The sequence below is a fragment of the Motacilla alba genome, chromosome 1 (assembly GCF_015832195.1).
Source record: "Motacilla alba alba isolate MOTALB_02 chromosome 1, Motacilla_alba_V1.0_pri, whole genome shotgun sequence".
In the NCBI taxonomy this organism is placed as follows: Eukaryota; Metazoa; Chordata; class Aves; order Passeriformes; family Motacillidae; genus Motacilla; species Motacilla alba.
Window position 1 is genome coordinate 1142998 of NC_052016.1, and position 15892 is coordinate 1158889.

A 15892-nucleotide genomic window follows, 5' to 3' on the forward strand; every position below is an offset into this window, starting at 1 on the left:
TTACCATGGAATCATTACTTTAATTATTTTTACTTTTAACTTAATCACTAACTACTTGTGGTTTGTCATGTGGATTTTTTTATTTAATTACACAATATTATTTATGAAGAAGTAATTATGAAGAAGTACTTATGAAGAAAAAAGAATCATTTCTGTTTTAAAACTTTTGTTTTTTATGTATTATTGTATTTTAAAACTTTAACTACTGTGTGATACTACACACTTCTACTTAAACTACACAGTTGTCATTTCAGTTCCATGATTTATTTTTGGAAGTTTTCTTCCCAGCTTTAGATTGAATGCAGGGTTCTCTTGGGGCTCAGTGTCTGTGAGCACACAAAGTCTGAAATTCTCAGTTCCAACGAGGCAGAAGTGAAATTATTTCATTTTTATTTCATTTTTTTTTGCCTCCACAGTTGTGACATTCCCAGGGAAGGGCTTTACCCGCTGGGATGGGACAGCACAAATTATCCAAACCCTGAGTGTCCTCTGCTGACAGCAAGCAGCCCTTAAAAATGGAATATCACAGGAAAAGGATGGAAAACCACAAAAACCTAACTGGAAATTAATTACTGATCCATTTTCTTAAAGAAAGGAGTAGACAGGAACAGAGTTTTAAAATAAAACCCAGCTGGGTGCTGGGTGAAGAAAGAATTACAATTCCTCGAGCAAACAATCAACACTGAAGCTACCAAAAGAGACAGAAAATCCAAATTTTTTTCCACAACTCGAAGATCAGAAAAATGGGTTTTAATTGTGTTGGTTTCCTGTGCTTCAATAAAAAGAAAAAAATACAGAATTGAAAGGAATTCCTGAAGTGTGCTTTAGAAAACTTGAGAGTAAGTGCTTAAGTAAATTGAATTTTTTTGACTCTGGAAGATTTTGGGACTGGTATTAACGGGTCATGAAGAATTTTCATTTCTTCTGAGGATAAACTGTCGTGTAGCAGAATTGATAGGAAGGTCTGGCCTGAAGAGACCGATCACAAACCATTTAAATAACTTTTGATTTCTCAACTGGGATTACCAACACCTCAATAAAAGCATTAAAAAACTGGAAAGGAGGAAGAAGAGGAATATTCAAGCAGCACAAATCACGATTTGGGAGGACAGGATAGGAAGAGCTGTCAGTGGCTGTCTTGTCTCACCTTTGATTGGATCAACCCTCCTCAAACAGGGCAATCCAGGATTATTGAGGGGCCCACAGAAGGGCAAAAATCCCATTTAACTGGAGAGAAAAGGTATTTTAGGAGTGTTACATCAGCTGGGAAAAGCAGAATATTCAGAGGGCAGAACCCACCAAGCACAGCCAAACTCAGAGTATTCACAAACCCTGCATGAGGATCCTCTCATCAGCACCAGATTCCTTCCTCTGCTGCACAGGTTGGAGTTTCCTGGGCACATTCTGCACCAAACCAGGGGAATTCTCTTAGAATTCACCCTCTAACCAAGTGCAATTTTTAAAATGACCTTGGAATCCTTCTCAGGCGGTGCCATTTCAGCGTGCCCGCGTCACCTCACACACCTGAGTGACAAAACTCCCGCATCTCCTTGGACACCAGAGCCACCAGATGCTCTGGGAAACTGGCAACACCGTGGGACAAGGCAGGAATTTCCTCATTTTTAACAGAATTTTGCTTTTCTTAAATCATCCAGATGCTGAGGGCACCTTTCACACCTCCAAAATCTGGGATACAGCCTTAGGGCCTCGTTCCACTTTATCCTTCTGCACCTTCCTGACACTGGGCCAACAAAACAAATGAAAAACATGGCCAGTCCGTGTGTGTTCCTAAAAAATGTCACTTATTTCCAGCTTTAAAGGGTTATCAGCTCTGTCACCTCATTAAGTGAAGCTAAATTAGGTATTTCAGTGCTGAAATTCAGTGACCACACACCTAAACTGATTTTTCATCTATTAAAAAAGTCTGTGTGCACCTACCTTCCAAGGGCCTCCACCTGCCTTGTTTTGAAGTTTTGTGTTATTTATAAAACTTTTAAGACTTTCCTTCCCTCCTGGAGACAGATATTTATTAAAGTTCAAAGGAGTTCTTCCATTCTTTACCTTAGAAATGTAATTTATGCAGGACCTGTACATGTTATCCACGGTGAAGACAACACAGTTTATGCTGAGATGATGAAACTCAAATTCATTTGTTACCACTGCCTAATCTTTCAATTCTGCTTGAATCCAATCTGTTTAAAAACCGAGCACCCCCCACAAGTATGAAAGGGTTTGATAGCAAAAACAAAAAAAAAAAGAACAAAACCAACAACAATAATAACAACGAGAATAAACCCAACAACATTGGGTGCACCAAACAACACCTTAAGCACAAAGCTCGGCCTAAGGGGGCCCAGGGATATTTTATTTCATTTTTGTTTTATGCAGAGCTTCACTCTGGGCTACAGGTCCAGGAATCAAAGGAATCAAGGTAAAACAGCTGCTGGTGGTGAAAGTCCCATGGAATCCTGGAACCACCGAGGTTTGGGCACCATGGAGTGCCAGCTGTGCCCCAGCCCAGAGCACTCAGTGCCACCTGCAGGGGACACCTGCAGGGATGGGCACTGCCAAGCTGCCTGGGCAGCCCCTGCCAAGGCCTGAGCACCCTTTCCATGGGCAAATCCCTGCTGCTGGCCAAGCTGAGCCTGCCCTGCCCAGCCTGGGGCCGTTCCCCCGGCCGCTCCCGGCTCCACCCTCGCACCGGCTCAGCTCGGCTCAGCTCAGCTCGGCTCAGCCCGGCTCGGGACGGGGCTCCCGGCAGGACCGAGGAGCCGGCCGGGGACGCGCAGCCACAGCCTCGCCCCCTCATCCCCCCCTCCCCGTGGGTTCTTTCCACCAGACAACCGCGACGGGCCCGGCCCCGCACCCCGCGCCCCCCTCGCGGCTCCCGGCGCCCCTCACCCGGCACGGGCCGTCCTGGAAGACGCGCGGGTCCAGGTTGCAGGCGATGGTGGCGGTGGGCAGGTCGCGCAGCGCCACCGCCTCCATCTCGCGGTCGACGAAGCTCCACTCCGCGTCCGCGTCCGCCTCCTCTTCTTCCTCTTCCTCCTCCCCTTCCTCCTCGCCTTCCCCGGGCGGCAGCGGCTGCCGGAGCGGCGGCTCCTCCATGGCCGGAGGCGAGCGGAGGCGGCAGCAGCGACGTTGCTCAGGCGGCTTCTCCCAACCCCCGCCCGCCATCTTGTTTCCTTGGCCCCCGCCCCGCAGCAGCCAATCGGAAGTCGCCGCCGCAACCCCCTCGTGCCGTGGTAGCCAATCGGAAGCCGCCGCCGCGCCCCCCTCGGGCCGTGGTAGCCAATCAGAAGCCGCAGCCGCCGCCGCGGCAACAGGTGGCGCGCGAGGCCGCGTCCGCCATGTTGGGTGAGGGCAGCGCCGTGAGGGAGCGGCAGCGCTCCCGCCCACAAAATAAACTATACGTGTATAAAATATACTATATTTACCATCTGTGCTGTATATGTAGTGTATATTGTGTGTGTAATACACGTACGCACTATGTATGTATATTATAGATAAAAATTTTCCATATGATATACCACATATATACCATATATATATATACACACCCTATTGTGTGTGTACTGTATTTATATTATTTTTATATATTATATGTGATATAATACACATAAAAATATTCTGTGTATACCATGCTGTATGTCTATCAGGTGTATATCTAATACACAGTATATAGTATATAAAAGGTGCTTTATGTAACAATATAATGTGTGTATGTGTGGGAATATAAATAACATGGAGTATATATAATACCTATAAAATATGCTGTGTATAATAATATACTGTATGTATATAGATGTATATTTATATATAAAATACTGTATATAATGCTATATTATTGCTAGAGAGAGAAAGACATGAGCTGCTTGTCCCATCCCTGGAAGTGTTCAAGGCCAGGTTGGATGGTCTATAACATAAATATTAAATATTGATAGAAAAATTCCACATGGATATCAAAATTCCTCTCTCAAAGACTTACAGCTCAGCTGAAAATTGCCACTGTGTGCGTTGTGATTCTCTCATCTGCCTTAAGGACAAGCTGACCCACCCTTGGTGTGCTTGGCTGGTTAGTCTGACCTAAGAGACCTAGACAAATATTTTTATTATATTTTTAATATTTCATTGTCTACCTGCCTGTATCTATATAAAATCTTTTCTATAATACTGTGCTTCTATTTATTTTTACATATACTTAGCACCACCTTCCAGGGGAAGGCCCAGGCTTCAAAGGTCACAGAGTTGTTGATAAAGTTTTTTTTTAATGAAGTTACTGTCTTTTATGAAGTTATTTGGGTTTTAAAGGTATTTTTATGAAGTTTTTTTTATGAAGTTTTTTAATGAAGTTATTTTATGCAGTTATTTTTTTAAGGTATTTTTTTCTGACGTTGTTGTGACAGTCACACATCTCCAAACATCCCACACCAAATTTCTTCAGCCTCTCTAATTGGTTTGGGTTTAAGTCTTTATTTGAGTCTTTTTCTGAGGGATAAACTAAACACAAGATGCTTTTGTGATCACTTGTGCTGAGTGACATAAAATCTTCATCCTCTCAGCTGCAGACAAATGGTCTCTTAAAAGAAAAGTGACTTCTCTGAGCAAACCCTGAGTGTTTAATGCTAAATCCATCCAAAATAAAGCCATTTTTAACCTTTTTTTTTTTTTGCAAGAGCTGTTTCCTGACAGGGCTGGTGCAACTTTCCTCTCTGAGGAGCATCTCCGGATCCTCTGCAAGCCCCTGGAGGAATTCCAGCTGAGGAATTCTAAAATCTGCTGTTCCACACGATTCCAAACAATCCAGGAGCAAAACCTGGCAGTGAGAGATTCCTGCCCCTGCAGCCTGGCATCTCCCTGGTAGGAAAAGCACTGGGAAATGCTCACCGGCACAAGGTGGTTCTTGCAGTTCAGGTGTCAGATTTGAAGGGGAATAGAGGTTATTAATTGTATTTTATGTCATTAATTGTGGCTAAAGGTCAGCTGAGAGCGTGCTCTGCAGGGCTCCAGGGCCAAAGGAGCTCTCTGCCCTCAGAGCTTAAAAGTTTTAAGCATTAATTGAGAAAAAAAAAATTAAATTAATTAACCTGAATTTCCCTAATCTGCAGATTTAATTGTTAATCCTTTCCTTTTCCCTAGGAAGGGAACGCGGCAGCCGCTTTTGCCTGGAAGAGGTGGCAGAGAGGAAAAAAGGATTTGGATTTTCCACTCAAGGCTGGGGCCAATTTCGGTGTGAGTGAGGCGGATGACAATGGCTTCCTGCAGGGAAAGAGGAATCGGGCTGGGGAGCGCCAGGGAAATGTTCCCAGCACTGCCACCTCCATCCTGGCACTGCCACTGCCACTGCCACTGCCACCTCCATCCTGGCACTGCCACCTCCATCCCGGCACTGCCACTGCCACCTGCATCCCAGCCCTGACAGTGCCACCTCCATCCCGGCACTGCCACCTCCATCCCAACACTGCCACTGCCACCTCCATCCTGGCACTGACACTGCCACCTCCATCCCGGCACTGCCACCTCCATCCCGGCACTGCCACTTCCATCCCGGCACTGCCACTGCCACTTCCATCCCGGCACTGCCACTGCCACTTCCATCCCGGCACTGCCACTGCCACCTCCATCCTGGCAGTGACACTGTCACCTCCATCCCGGCACTGCCACCTCCATCCTGGCAGTGACACTGTCACCTCCATCCCGGCACTGCCACTGTCACCTCCATCCCGGTACCGCCACCTCCATCTAGTGGCGATGGAGCTCCGGGGGTTCCGGCTGTTAGGCTGAATGGAATGAGAGAATGAAATAAAATAAAAGAAAATATAAAAGAAAATATAAAAGAAAATTAAATTAAATAGAATGAAATATTTTTTAAAAAATTGAAATAAAATAAAATAGAAAATAAAAGAAAAATTAAATAAAATGTAATGTAATAAAATATAAAATGAAATAAAATGTAAAATGAAATAAAATAAAATATGGAATATAAAATAAAATAAAATTAATTTAATTTAATTAAAAAGAAAATATAAAGTGAAATTAAATATTTTTTAAATGGAATAAAATATAAAATAAAATATAAAATGAAATGAATTTTTTTACAAAATAAAATAAAATGTAAAATGAAATTAAATAAAAAAAAGAAATGAAATAAAATGAAATGAAATAAAATATAAAATGAAATAAAATAAAATAAAATTTTAAAATGGAATAAAATATAAAATAAAATATAAAATGAAATGAAATAAAATGAAATAAAATATAAATCGAATTGAAATGAAATTAAATGAAATAAAATATGAAATGAAATTAAATGATATAAAATGAAATAAAATAAATATTAAATGAAATATTAAATAAAGAAATAAAGTGATTGGTTATCATTCAGTGGAGAGAGAATCAACATCACAGAATCCCAGGATTATCAAGGTGGGAAGAGACCTTTAAGCTCACCCAGCAGCGCCAACCCCTGTCCCCAAGGGCCACATCCCGCCCCCTCTGGGACACTCCCAGGACAGTGACAGTGACACCAGCCCTCCCTGTGCAGCTCATCCCAGCGCCTGAGCACTCTTGCCGTGGAATTTGTTTCTCAAATCCCATCGGAACCTTTCTGCTGTGCATTTTGATTTAAAAAGTCGCGAGGCGTTTTCAGCCGGTGCAGCTGCAAAGAGCGAATGGAAATGGTGAACTCCTGGAGCGCTCTTGATACAGCAGCAAACATTAAAATAATGATCTATAAAAAAAATAGCGACCTATTAATAAAGAAATAAATCAAAAGAAAAGAAACCCGTGTTGTTTCGCGATGAACATTTTCCTTGGGGAGAGCTTTGGACCGGGCGTGAAGCCACTTTTAGCAGTTTTAAGGAACAAAACCCACTCCTGAGATGGTTTTGGCGCTGGCTCTGCTTAGCTGAGCACAAAGAATGGTGAGGAGAGGCTCCAGCTGAACCTGGGAGAGTTTTGGTCACAGAACAAGAACAAACGGCCCCAGGGATGAAGCAGATTTGAGCAAGAAATAAAACACAACTTTAACAGCATTTAGCGTCAGAATAAACTGTTAAACGAGGCTGGGGGTTTCCTTTAGGTCTGTTTTGTTTTGGAGGGCTCCTGCTTTGCTCTAAGCGAGGTTAAATTAAAATATTGGGATTTTATAAACTCCCTTTGAGTGTCTGGATTGTGCGGGACAGCTCGGAGCTCTGTGTGTGGGAACAACCTGTCAGAGAGAAATCAGCCCGGAGGGGCTGCTGGGCCCAGGAAAGCACCTCAGAGAGGTGAAAGGGAGACTCTGCTGGAGAGGATTTTAGGGAAATGTGCCAGGACACGGGGCCCTCAGGAGGCAAAGCTCTTCGGGCAGCCTGGGAACGAGCCACTGACTGCAAAGGTCAAAGCCAGGGCAGGGAAGGATCGCAGATCATGGAACGGTTTGGGTTGGGAAGGACCTTAACATTTATCCAGGTCCATGGCAGGGACACCTTCCCCCGTGCCAGGCTGCTCCAGCCCCAGTGTCCAGCCTGGCCTGGGGCACTGCCAGGGATCCAGGGGCAGCCCCAGCTGCTCTGGGAATTCCATCCCAGCCCTGCCCACCCTGCCAGGGAGGAAATTGTTCCTAAGATCCGATCTAAACCTGTGATTTTTCACTCTGAAGCCATTCCCTGTGTGCTGTCCCTGCATGCCCTGGGAATTGTCTCTCTCCAGGTTTCCTGGGGCTCCTGCAGGCCCTGCAAGGCCACCCTGAGCTCAGCCCAAAGCTTCTCCTGTGCAGCTGAACAATGCCAGCTGTGCCAGCCTTTGCTGCCAGCAGAGCTGCTCCAGCCCTCTGCTCATCCTGGAGCCTCCTCTGGGCTCTCTGCAGCAGCTCCAGCTCCTGCCAGGGCTGGGGCAGCTCTGCAGCTGGGGAATCACCTGAGGGGCACAATCCAATCCCAGCCCCAATGCCACTTCCAACCCCAATCCCAATCCCAATCCCAGCCCCAATCCCAATCCCAATCCCAATCCCAATCCCAATGCTGACCCCAGTCCCAGCCCCAACCCCAATCCCAACCCCAATCCCAATCCCAATCCCGACCCCAGTCCCAGCCCGCTCCCGGCCGCTCCCAGGGCAGGGGTGTTGCTCAGAGCCCCAGAGCTGCTCCGTGCTCGTGGCCGGGATTGTCCCGCAGCAGCAGCGGCCCCTGGGGCTTGGGGAGCTCCCGGAGGTCCTTTCTGGGGAAGGTGGGAATAAAACTCCGGGAACAAAACCAGCACAGCGGAGTGCACGGAACAAAATCTGCTTTTTGCAAGGGAAATGCAGCTGGCTGAAATAAAATTTAAAAAAAAAAAATTAAAATGAAATGAAATTAAGTAAAATAAGATAAAATATATAAAAAATAAAATAAAATGAAATAAATAAAATTAAGTAAAATAAATGAAATGAAATGAAATGAAATGAAATGAAATGAAATGAAATGAAATGAAATAAAATAAAATAACATAAAATAAAATAAAATTTAAATAAAATAAATTAATTAAATCAAATCAATCAATCAAATCAAATAAATAAAATAAATAAAATAAAATAAATAAATAAAATAAAATAAATAAATAAATTAAATAAAATAAAATAAAATAAAATAAAATAAAATAAAATAAAATAAATAAATAAATAAAATTTTAAAATAAAATAAAATAAAATTAATAATATAATATAATATAATATAATATAATATAATATAATATAATATAATATAATATAAATATAATAAATAAAATGAAATAAAATAAATAACAGAGTGAAAAGCAGCCCGGTCTCCTCTCTCGCAGCTCTCTGGCTCCCTGCCGTCGCCGTTCCGGGAGCAGCTCTGTGCTGCTGCCTCGCCCCGGTGCCCGCGGTGCCAGGGCACCCTTGGGTGCCAGCCCGGATCGCCGGGGCGTTTCCAGCCCCGCTCGCCCTGCTCCTGTTCCCGAGCCTCCAAAAATCCACCCCGAACGAGGCAGGGAGAGAAATCCCAGCGGAGGGAAAAGCTGCGGTGGTTTCATTGGAATGTGGAATTCATCTCGGAGCAATCAGGAACAGCCCCCTGCCCCCAAATCCACCCCGGACGAGGCAGGGAGAGAAATCCCAGCGGAGGGAAAAGCTGCGGTGGTTTCATTGGAATGTGGAATTCATCTCGGAGCAGTCGGGAACAGCCCCGGTTACTGATTCACTGCACGGCTCGCTCCCCGCGCTGCGCCACGAACGGGTTTGAGAGGAAACCATCCAAAGAAATGTGAGAACATTTCCAGAACACCTCTGCTGGGACAAAGGGGAAGGCTGGGCTCCCGATCCCGGGAACAGGAAAAAGCGCTGAAAAGGAGGGGAAAGAAAAGAAGAGGGGAAATGGGAAAGTAAGAGGAGAAAGGGGAAGAAATGTTTAAAAGAAAAAGAGGAAAAAGAACAAGAAAGGAAAAGGGAAGAGAAAAGGGAAGGGAAGGGAAGGGAAGGGAAGGAAAGGAAAGGAAAGGAAAGGAAAGGAAAGGAAAGGAAAGGAAAAAGGAAAGGAAAGGAAAGGAAAGGAAAGGAAAGGAAAGGAAAGGAAAGGAAAGGAAAGGAAAGGAAAGGAAAGGAAAGGAAAGGAAAGGAAAGGAAAGGAAAGGAAAGGAAAGGAAAGGAAAGGAAAGGGAAAGAGAGGAAGAAAGAGAAAAATGGAAAAGGAAAAGGAAAAGGAAAAGGAAAAGGAAAAGGAAAAGGAAAAGGAAAAGGAAAAGGAAAAGGAAAAGGAAAAGGAAAAGGAAAAGGAAACCAACAAAAAAGAAAGAAGACAAAAAAAAGAGAAAGAAAGGGAAAGGAAAAGAAGAAGAGAAAGACAAAAGGAAGGAGAAACAAAAAGAAAAAGAGGAAAAGAAAAAGAGAAAGAGAAAGAAAAGGAGAGAGAGAGAAAAGAAAGAAAGAAAGAAAGAAAGAAAGAAAGAAAGAAAGAAAGAAAGAAAGAAAGAAAGAAAGAAAGAAAAAGAAAGAAAGAAAGAAAGAAAGAAAGAAAGAAAGAAAGAAAGAAAGAAAGAAAGAGAAAGAAAAAAATTAAAAGGAAAAAAGAAAAAAGAAAAAAAGAAAAAAGAAAAGGAAAGGGAGAAGGAAAAAGGAAAGGATTGTGGCATAACCTGCATGAAAATAAAATGGTCATTATGAATGAGACAAATTCTCCTTGTACCTCTTGACTGCACCTGTCACATAGTTCTACATCAGCAGCTCGAATATTTTATTGCTGTTTGAAATATTCCAGGTGTTATTCCCAAAATCCATCATTACCACACATTCCCTGGGGTGGGAAGAGCCCTTCAGGATGATCCAGCCCTGCTGCCACCCCAGCATCACCCCTGAACCCCAAGAGTTCCTTTAAGACATACTGAACACAAACGTTCCCTGAGTTTGGCAAAGAAGAATTGGAATAAAAGCCAAGATCAAGAGGCAGTGGTGCAGAATGGGGGGGAAATTAAAAACTGTGAAAAGTGAAAGGAAATTTAAAACAAGAGCTTTAAAACAAATCAAATGAACGGCGATTGGGGGTTATGTTCCAAGAAATCGTTTCAAGAAACAACAGGCAGCAGGAGTTAAAATAACAGAGTTCAAGACAATCTGGATACTTTACTTAAAGGGAACAAAATCTCTGGGAGCTTCCAAAAGCTCGCAGTTATTTCCAGGCTCCCGGTGAAACGCTCTGCTGGATGGAACTAAGGCTCGCTGAGGAATTTTGGGGTGAGAAAAGCAGCGTTTATTGCCCAGAAAAGCCGAGGTTATTTGATGAATTCCGGGGGTGAAGGTGTCCCGGCGCTGCTCGGGGCGGTTTCATTCGCAGTTGTGTTTGAAGGGCTCGTTTTCATTTGCCTGGAGCTGGTGAAATCCGGCTGAGGTCGGAGTCGTTTTCCACACTCACCTCCCGAATTCCAGGAGCCGGGAAGGAGGAGGAGGAGGAGGAGGAGGAGGAAGCAATAATGAAATCCCAGCTCCTCGATGAGCCTGGCAAAGGCTCCTAGCTTTGAACACCTGAGCGATCCCCCCGAGCAAGGAGGGGTTCGGAATTGGGGGTCCCTTCCCTAAGGCAGGAGGAGGAATTCGGGAATTCGGGAAAAGCCTCTGGAAGCGACGGGGAGGAGGGAATTCAGCGCAGGGAGCTCGGCAGGGATTTCCCGAGCAGAATCAAAAGCCTGGAGCTGTCCAGAAGGAGCCAACACGAGGTTCCAGGGCGGTCACCAGGACTTTGCTGCTCCTCAAATTCCAAATTTCATTCCAAACCACGATTTCATTGAATTAGACTAAAAAACCAATATATAACATCTGGGGTTTGGTGGTTTTTTTTGTTTGTTTGGGGTTTTTTTTTGTTTTTTTTTAACCTTGAATGAATGGCTTCATGATTGCATTTCTTCACTATCATAGCACTGCTTAACCGAAATAAAAGGAAAATCAAAGATTCTTTTGGACAGGTTTAAAGCACTCGAATATAGCGGAAATGGCAGGGTTTAATTTCTTTGCAAGCCTTGTTGCTGTTTTTTAACACACTCCGGGATGATTTTTTTTTTTTTTTTTTTTTTTTTTTTCAGAATTTAACTCCGGGCTGCTCCGGTCCCTGCGGGACGCCGGGAATTCAGGAATTGAGTAAAAAACAGCAGGGAGAGAGGGATTCGGCATGGAGGAGCATCTCATCCTCCTCTCTGCTTGTTCAGCCTCATTTTTCGGGGTTATTTTTTTGGGTTTCTGCGCTGCCCAGTCCAGCAGCCGGGATTCCCTGTGCCCTGCACATTCCTGCCTTTTCCCCAAGCCCCCGAAGCAGCTGGGAAGGGCCGGGATCCCCAGGATCGGCTCAGCACAGATGGCAGCCCCGGGATTTCCACCACATCCCTCCCTCCCTCCTCCTCTTCTCTGAACACCCTCCCAGCCACGAGAGGATGGGATTTCACACCAACTTCCCGCCGGAAAATTGAGGAACCCGGGACAGACGCGACAAACATCCCTGTATTCTGAAAGCAGGAGAAAATTCCAGTTCTCCAATGGAATTCTTTCGCTTGCAAGTTTGTCTTTCCCACAGTTAAAATAACATTTTTAAATAGGATATAGAGTTGGTTTATATACAAATAAAGGGGTTTGGGGTTGTTTTTTCCATCTCAAAAGGGATTAATATATAAATATTGATAATACTGTATTAATATTCTTATATAGGCAATTTTTACACCACAAGTGATTGGAAGTTTTACACCACAAGTAATTCTTCTCTCCAGCCAGGCAGTTTGTACCTGGCTGTGTTTCCCCTGCCAAATCCCTCCCTCCATCCCATGCTGGGGACACCCAGTTAAATTCCCTCCCTCTTCTGGAGCCTCGACTTCCCTCTAATTCCCAGTGCAAAAAAAAAAAAAATCAGGAGCAAAAGGAATTTTTTTTTCCCTATCTCTGGCTGTAAAAAATTCCAATTTTGATCTGCAGTCGGGAAGGAAAAGGAGTTCCAATAATCCGAGCGAGTCCAGCCTAATTAAAACCCCGCAGGGATAAAAGTTGCTCCCACCAGACTGCGAGGGGATCTTCGGCTGTGGCTAAAGTCTGACATCTGTGAGCATTAATTAATCAATTAATTAATGCCCGCACTGATCCTTTAATGAAGAAGCGTGCGCTAATCCTTCCCTGAAGCCCAACTCCGAAAATCAAATTTCTTAGCCAAGGGCTGTTGTAGAAACAGATGGGGTGTAAAGAGCTTGATGGGGGAGCGTGGAAATTAATTAATCGTTAAGTAATTGAGTGACGAGGGCAGGGAAGAAGGAATGCAAAGCTCCGGGATGCCACTGGGACGGAGTTTAACATTGCTGCATTCCCAAAACTCCTCTGGGAAAGCCAAGAGTGCCAAGGGACCTCTCCACCTGTCCCTGGCTCTGTCCGTTCCTGCTTTCCCCCCTGCCCCGGTGCCCTCTCAGTTCCAAAAATCTCTGCTCCTGGGCTCCGGGGAGAGCACAGAGAGACCCCCAGCAAATATTCCAGCTGCGATTCCACACTCCGCCTGAAGTTCGTGTCCTAAAAAAGAGAATTAACGGGTGGCCGGGCGAGCTGCCGCTGCTCAGCTCTGTCTTTGTAAGGCTCCCGTGAGTGTTTAACGAGCTAATCTTCTGCTGGGCTCAAACCCCGCGCCGATGTTCAGCGGCTGGCACTGCCCAGCACTGAAAGGGATTTTTGTTGGCTTTTGGTCGGCTTATCACGGAAAGGGCTCGGGTTTTGCTGGCCTTCAAACCCTCACCTTGTGAGGACTGGAAGCAGGGAACGGGTGAACGAAGGGAAATGGGATGGTGGTGTTAATGGATAAGCTGGGCAGGGAACAGGGGACAGCAGGCAGCTCTCCGGCGGCTCCACCACATCGGCAGGACACGAATCCCGGGGCAACCTGGGAACCTGAGCAAAACCTGGCACGTACCCAAAGGAGCTGCGCAGGAACCCAAAATATTGATGGACCAAAGGAGCTGTGTGAGAACACAAAGCGTTCAATCACCCAAAGGAGCTGTGCAAGAACACAAAATATTGACAAATCCAAAGGAGCTGTGCGGGAACCTAAAACATTTGATCACCCAAAAGAACTATAGAAGAACCCAAAATTTTGGCAAACCCAAAGGAGCTGTGCGAGAACCCAAAACATTTAATTACCCAAAGGAGGTGTGCGAGAACCCCAAATATTGATGGCCCCAAAGGATTTGTGCAAGAACCCCAAACATTTCAGCACCCAGGGGAGCTGTTCAAGCTGCAGGGAGCCTGAGCAGGCTCTGCCCCAGGGAGCTCCGGGGGCTCCTCCTGTCCCAGCCCATCCAGAGCAAAGCTGAGCTCACGGGGCCCCAAGGGCTTCTGAAGGGTGCAGCCAAAGACAGGATTCATGGAATTGTGGGATGTCCGAGTTGGAAGGGACCCACAGGGTCACAGTGCAGCTCCTGGCCCTGCACAGACACCCCAGCAGTCCCCCCGCTCCTGGGAGCAGTGTCCATAAATGTCACCTCCTGCCTTCAGATCTTGTGTCCCTCACCCACACCCAGCTCCACCAAATTCCCAGCACTGTCCTGAAGCTGCTGTGCTGCTCATTCCCACTGCAGAGTGCCGGGGTGAGGTGTCCTCAGAGCTTTGGGCTGGGCTCTCACAGCTGAGAGCCTTGTGAGGTGGGACTTGTGTGACACCTGGGGACACAGGGAGGAGCTGGAGCTGCTGCAGAGAGCCCCGAGGAGGCTCCAGGATGAGCAGAGGGCTGGAGCAGCTCTGCTGGCAGCAAAGGCTGGCACAGCTGGCATTGTTCAGCTGCACAGGAGAAGCTTTGGGCTGAGCTCAGGGTGGCCTTGCAGGGCCTGCAGGAGCCCCAGGAAACCTGGAGAGAGACAATTCCCAGGGCATGCAGGCACAGCACACAGGGAATGGCTTCAGAGTGAAAAATCACAGGTTTAAATCGGATATTAGGAACAATTTCCTCTGTGGCAGGGTGGGCAGGGGCTGGGATGGAATTGCCAGAGCAGCTGGGGCTGCCCCTGGATCCCTGGCAGTGCCCAAGGCCAGGCTGGACCCTGGGGCTGGAGCAGCCTGGCACAGGGGAAGGTGTCCCTGCCATGGCAGGGGATGATCTGCAATGTCCCCTCTGACCCAAACCCTTCTGGAATTCTCTGACATGTCCAACCTTCAGGCCAAGGTCAAGAAGGTGAGGATGAATAAGCCAATATTGTCTCTCCAGAGATTACCGAGTTGTGTCATTCCACTGATATCAAACCCCACACGAGATTGGGGAGATGATTGCCTCAGGATGGTTCCACCTGCAAGACGTCCACTGGCGAGTGCTCCTGCTCCTAAATCCTCATGAGCCTCTGTTCCTAAATCTCCCAGGAAGGTTCCTTCTGAGCACGGCTGCCTCCATTCTTGTGTCTCGCTTGGGATGCCCCTCCGGGCGAGCATCGGGGAGCTGCAGGACTGTTCACTGATTTGGCTGTTCGTGTTTTCTCGGGGCAGAGTGTTTCACCTGCTGCAGGGATTTATTATTCTGTAGGATTTCCCCGCTCCTGTTGGCTGCATCCTCCCCCTTCAAACCCATTCCAAACCCCCGTGTTCCATCCCTGCTCTGTTCCCTCTCAAATATGAAAAGTGGGTTTATGTACACAAATATAAAACTGTTTAACCGTTGGGGTTTTTTAATTAGGACACCTCACTCCTGTTAGCCAACTCTGCCTCCGCTGCTGTGCCTGCACCTAGAAAATCAGGATTATTTTCCTCATCCGAAGGAAAAGTTATGATTTCTTTCGCAGCGGCTGCCGGCTCTGCCCAGGACACGGCGTTTCTCACTCCATTCAAACGCAAACTCGCAGAGGATCCTCGCACATGAATGAAAACCACTGAAAAGCATGCAAACCCAGGTGCAGTTGTGATATTTTGTGAAAATCCCTTTGCTAGGATTTTCTTCTCCTGAGAAGCTGAGAGGGCCTCAGCTTCAAGTGTAAACAGTTTGTGATCTGCTGCTGTGGGATGCAGCAGGTGCTTTCTTGGTCAATGTGGGATGTTTCTGCTTGGTGGCCAATCCAGGAGGCAGCAGCTCTCGGGCTCTCTGGAGTCACAGAACTTTGTTATTCATTCCTTTCTATTCCTGTCTCGCCTTCTGATAAATCTTTTCTCTCTGTTCTTTGTAGTATAGTTATAGTGTGGTCTTTTTTAATGTAATATCTATCAGAATAAATAAACCAGCTTTCTGAAATGGAGTCAAGATCTCTCCTTCGCTTCACCAGGTCCTGACTGCCCAGAAAACCCCACAATAATACCCAGGTGTTTATTTCTTTACACAGAGCGTTGTGTTGCTCCCTTTTACAAGCTGATAAGGACACATTTCCCTTTTTAACAGCCCTTGGGGCAGCCCGAAGCGCTTCACCCGTGTTTTTACCAAACCGTGCGGGAGCA

At 45.9% G+C, this 15892-nt stretch overlaps 1 protein-coding gene across 1 annotated transcript in view; it reads right to left on the reverse strand.

Annotated features, from left to right (window-relative positions):
- Positions 1-3190, reverse strand: part of RCAN1 (regulator of calcineurin 1) — a 39570-nt gene extending 36380 nt beyond the window's left edge. Inside the window, exon 1 of the mRNA XM_038142140.1 lies at positions 2902-3190. Coding sequence (XP_037998068.1) covers positions 2902-3177 — 276 coding nt within the window. The 5' untranslated portion in view covers positions 3178-3190. The remainder of the gene's footprint in view (positions 1-2901) is intronic.
- Between the last annotated feature and the right edge of the window lie 12702 nt (positions 3191-15892).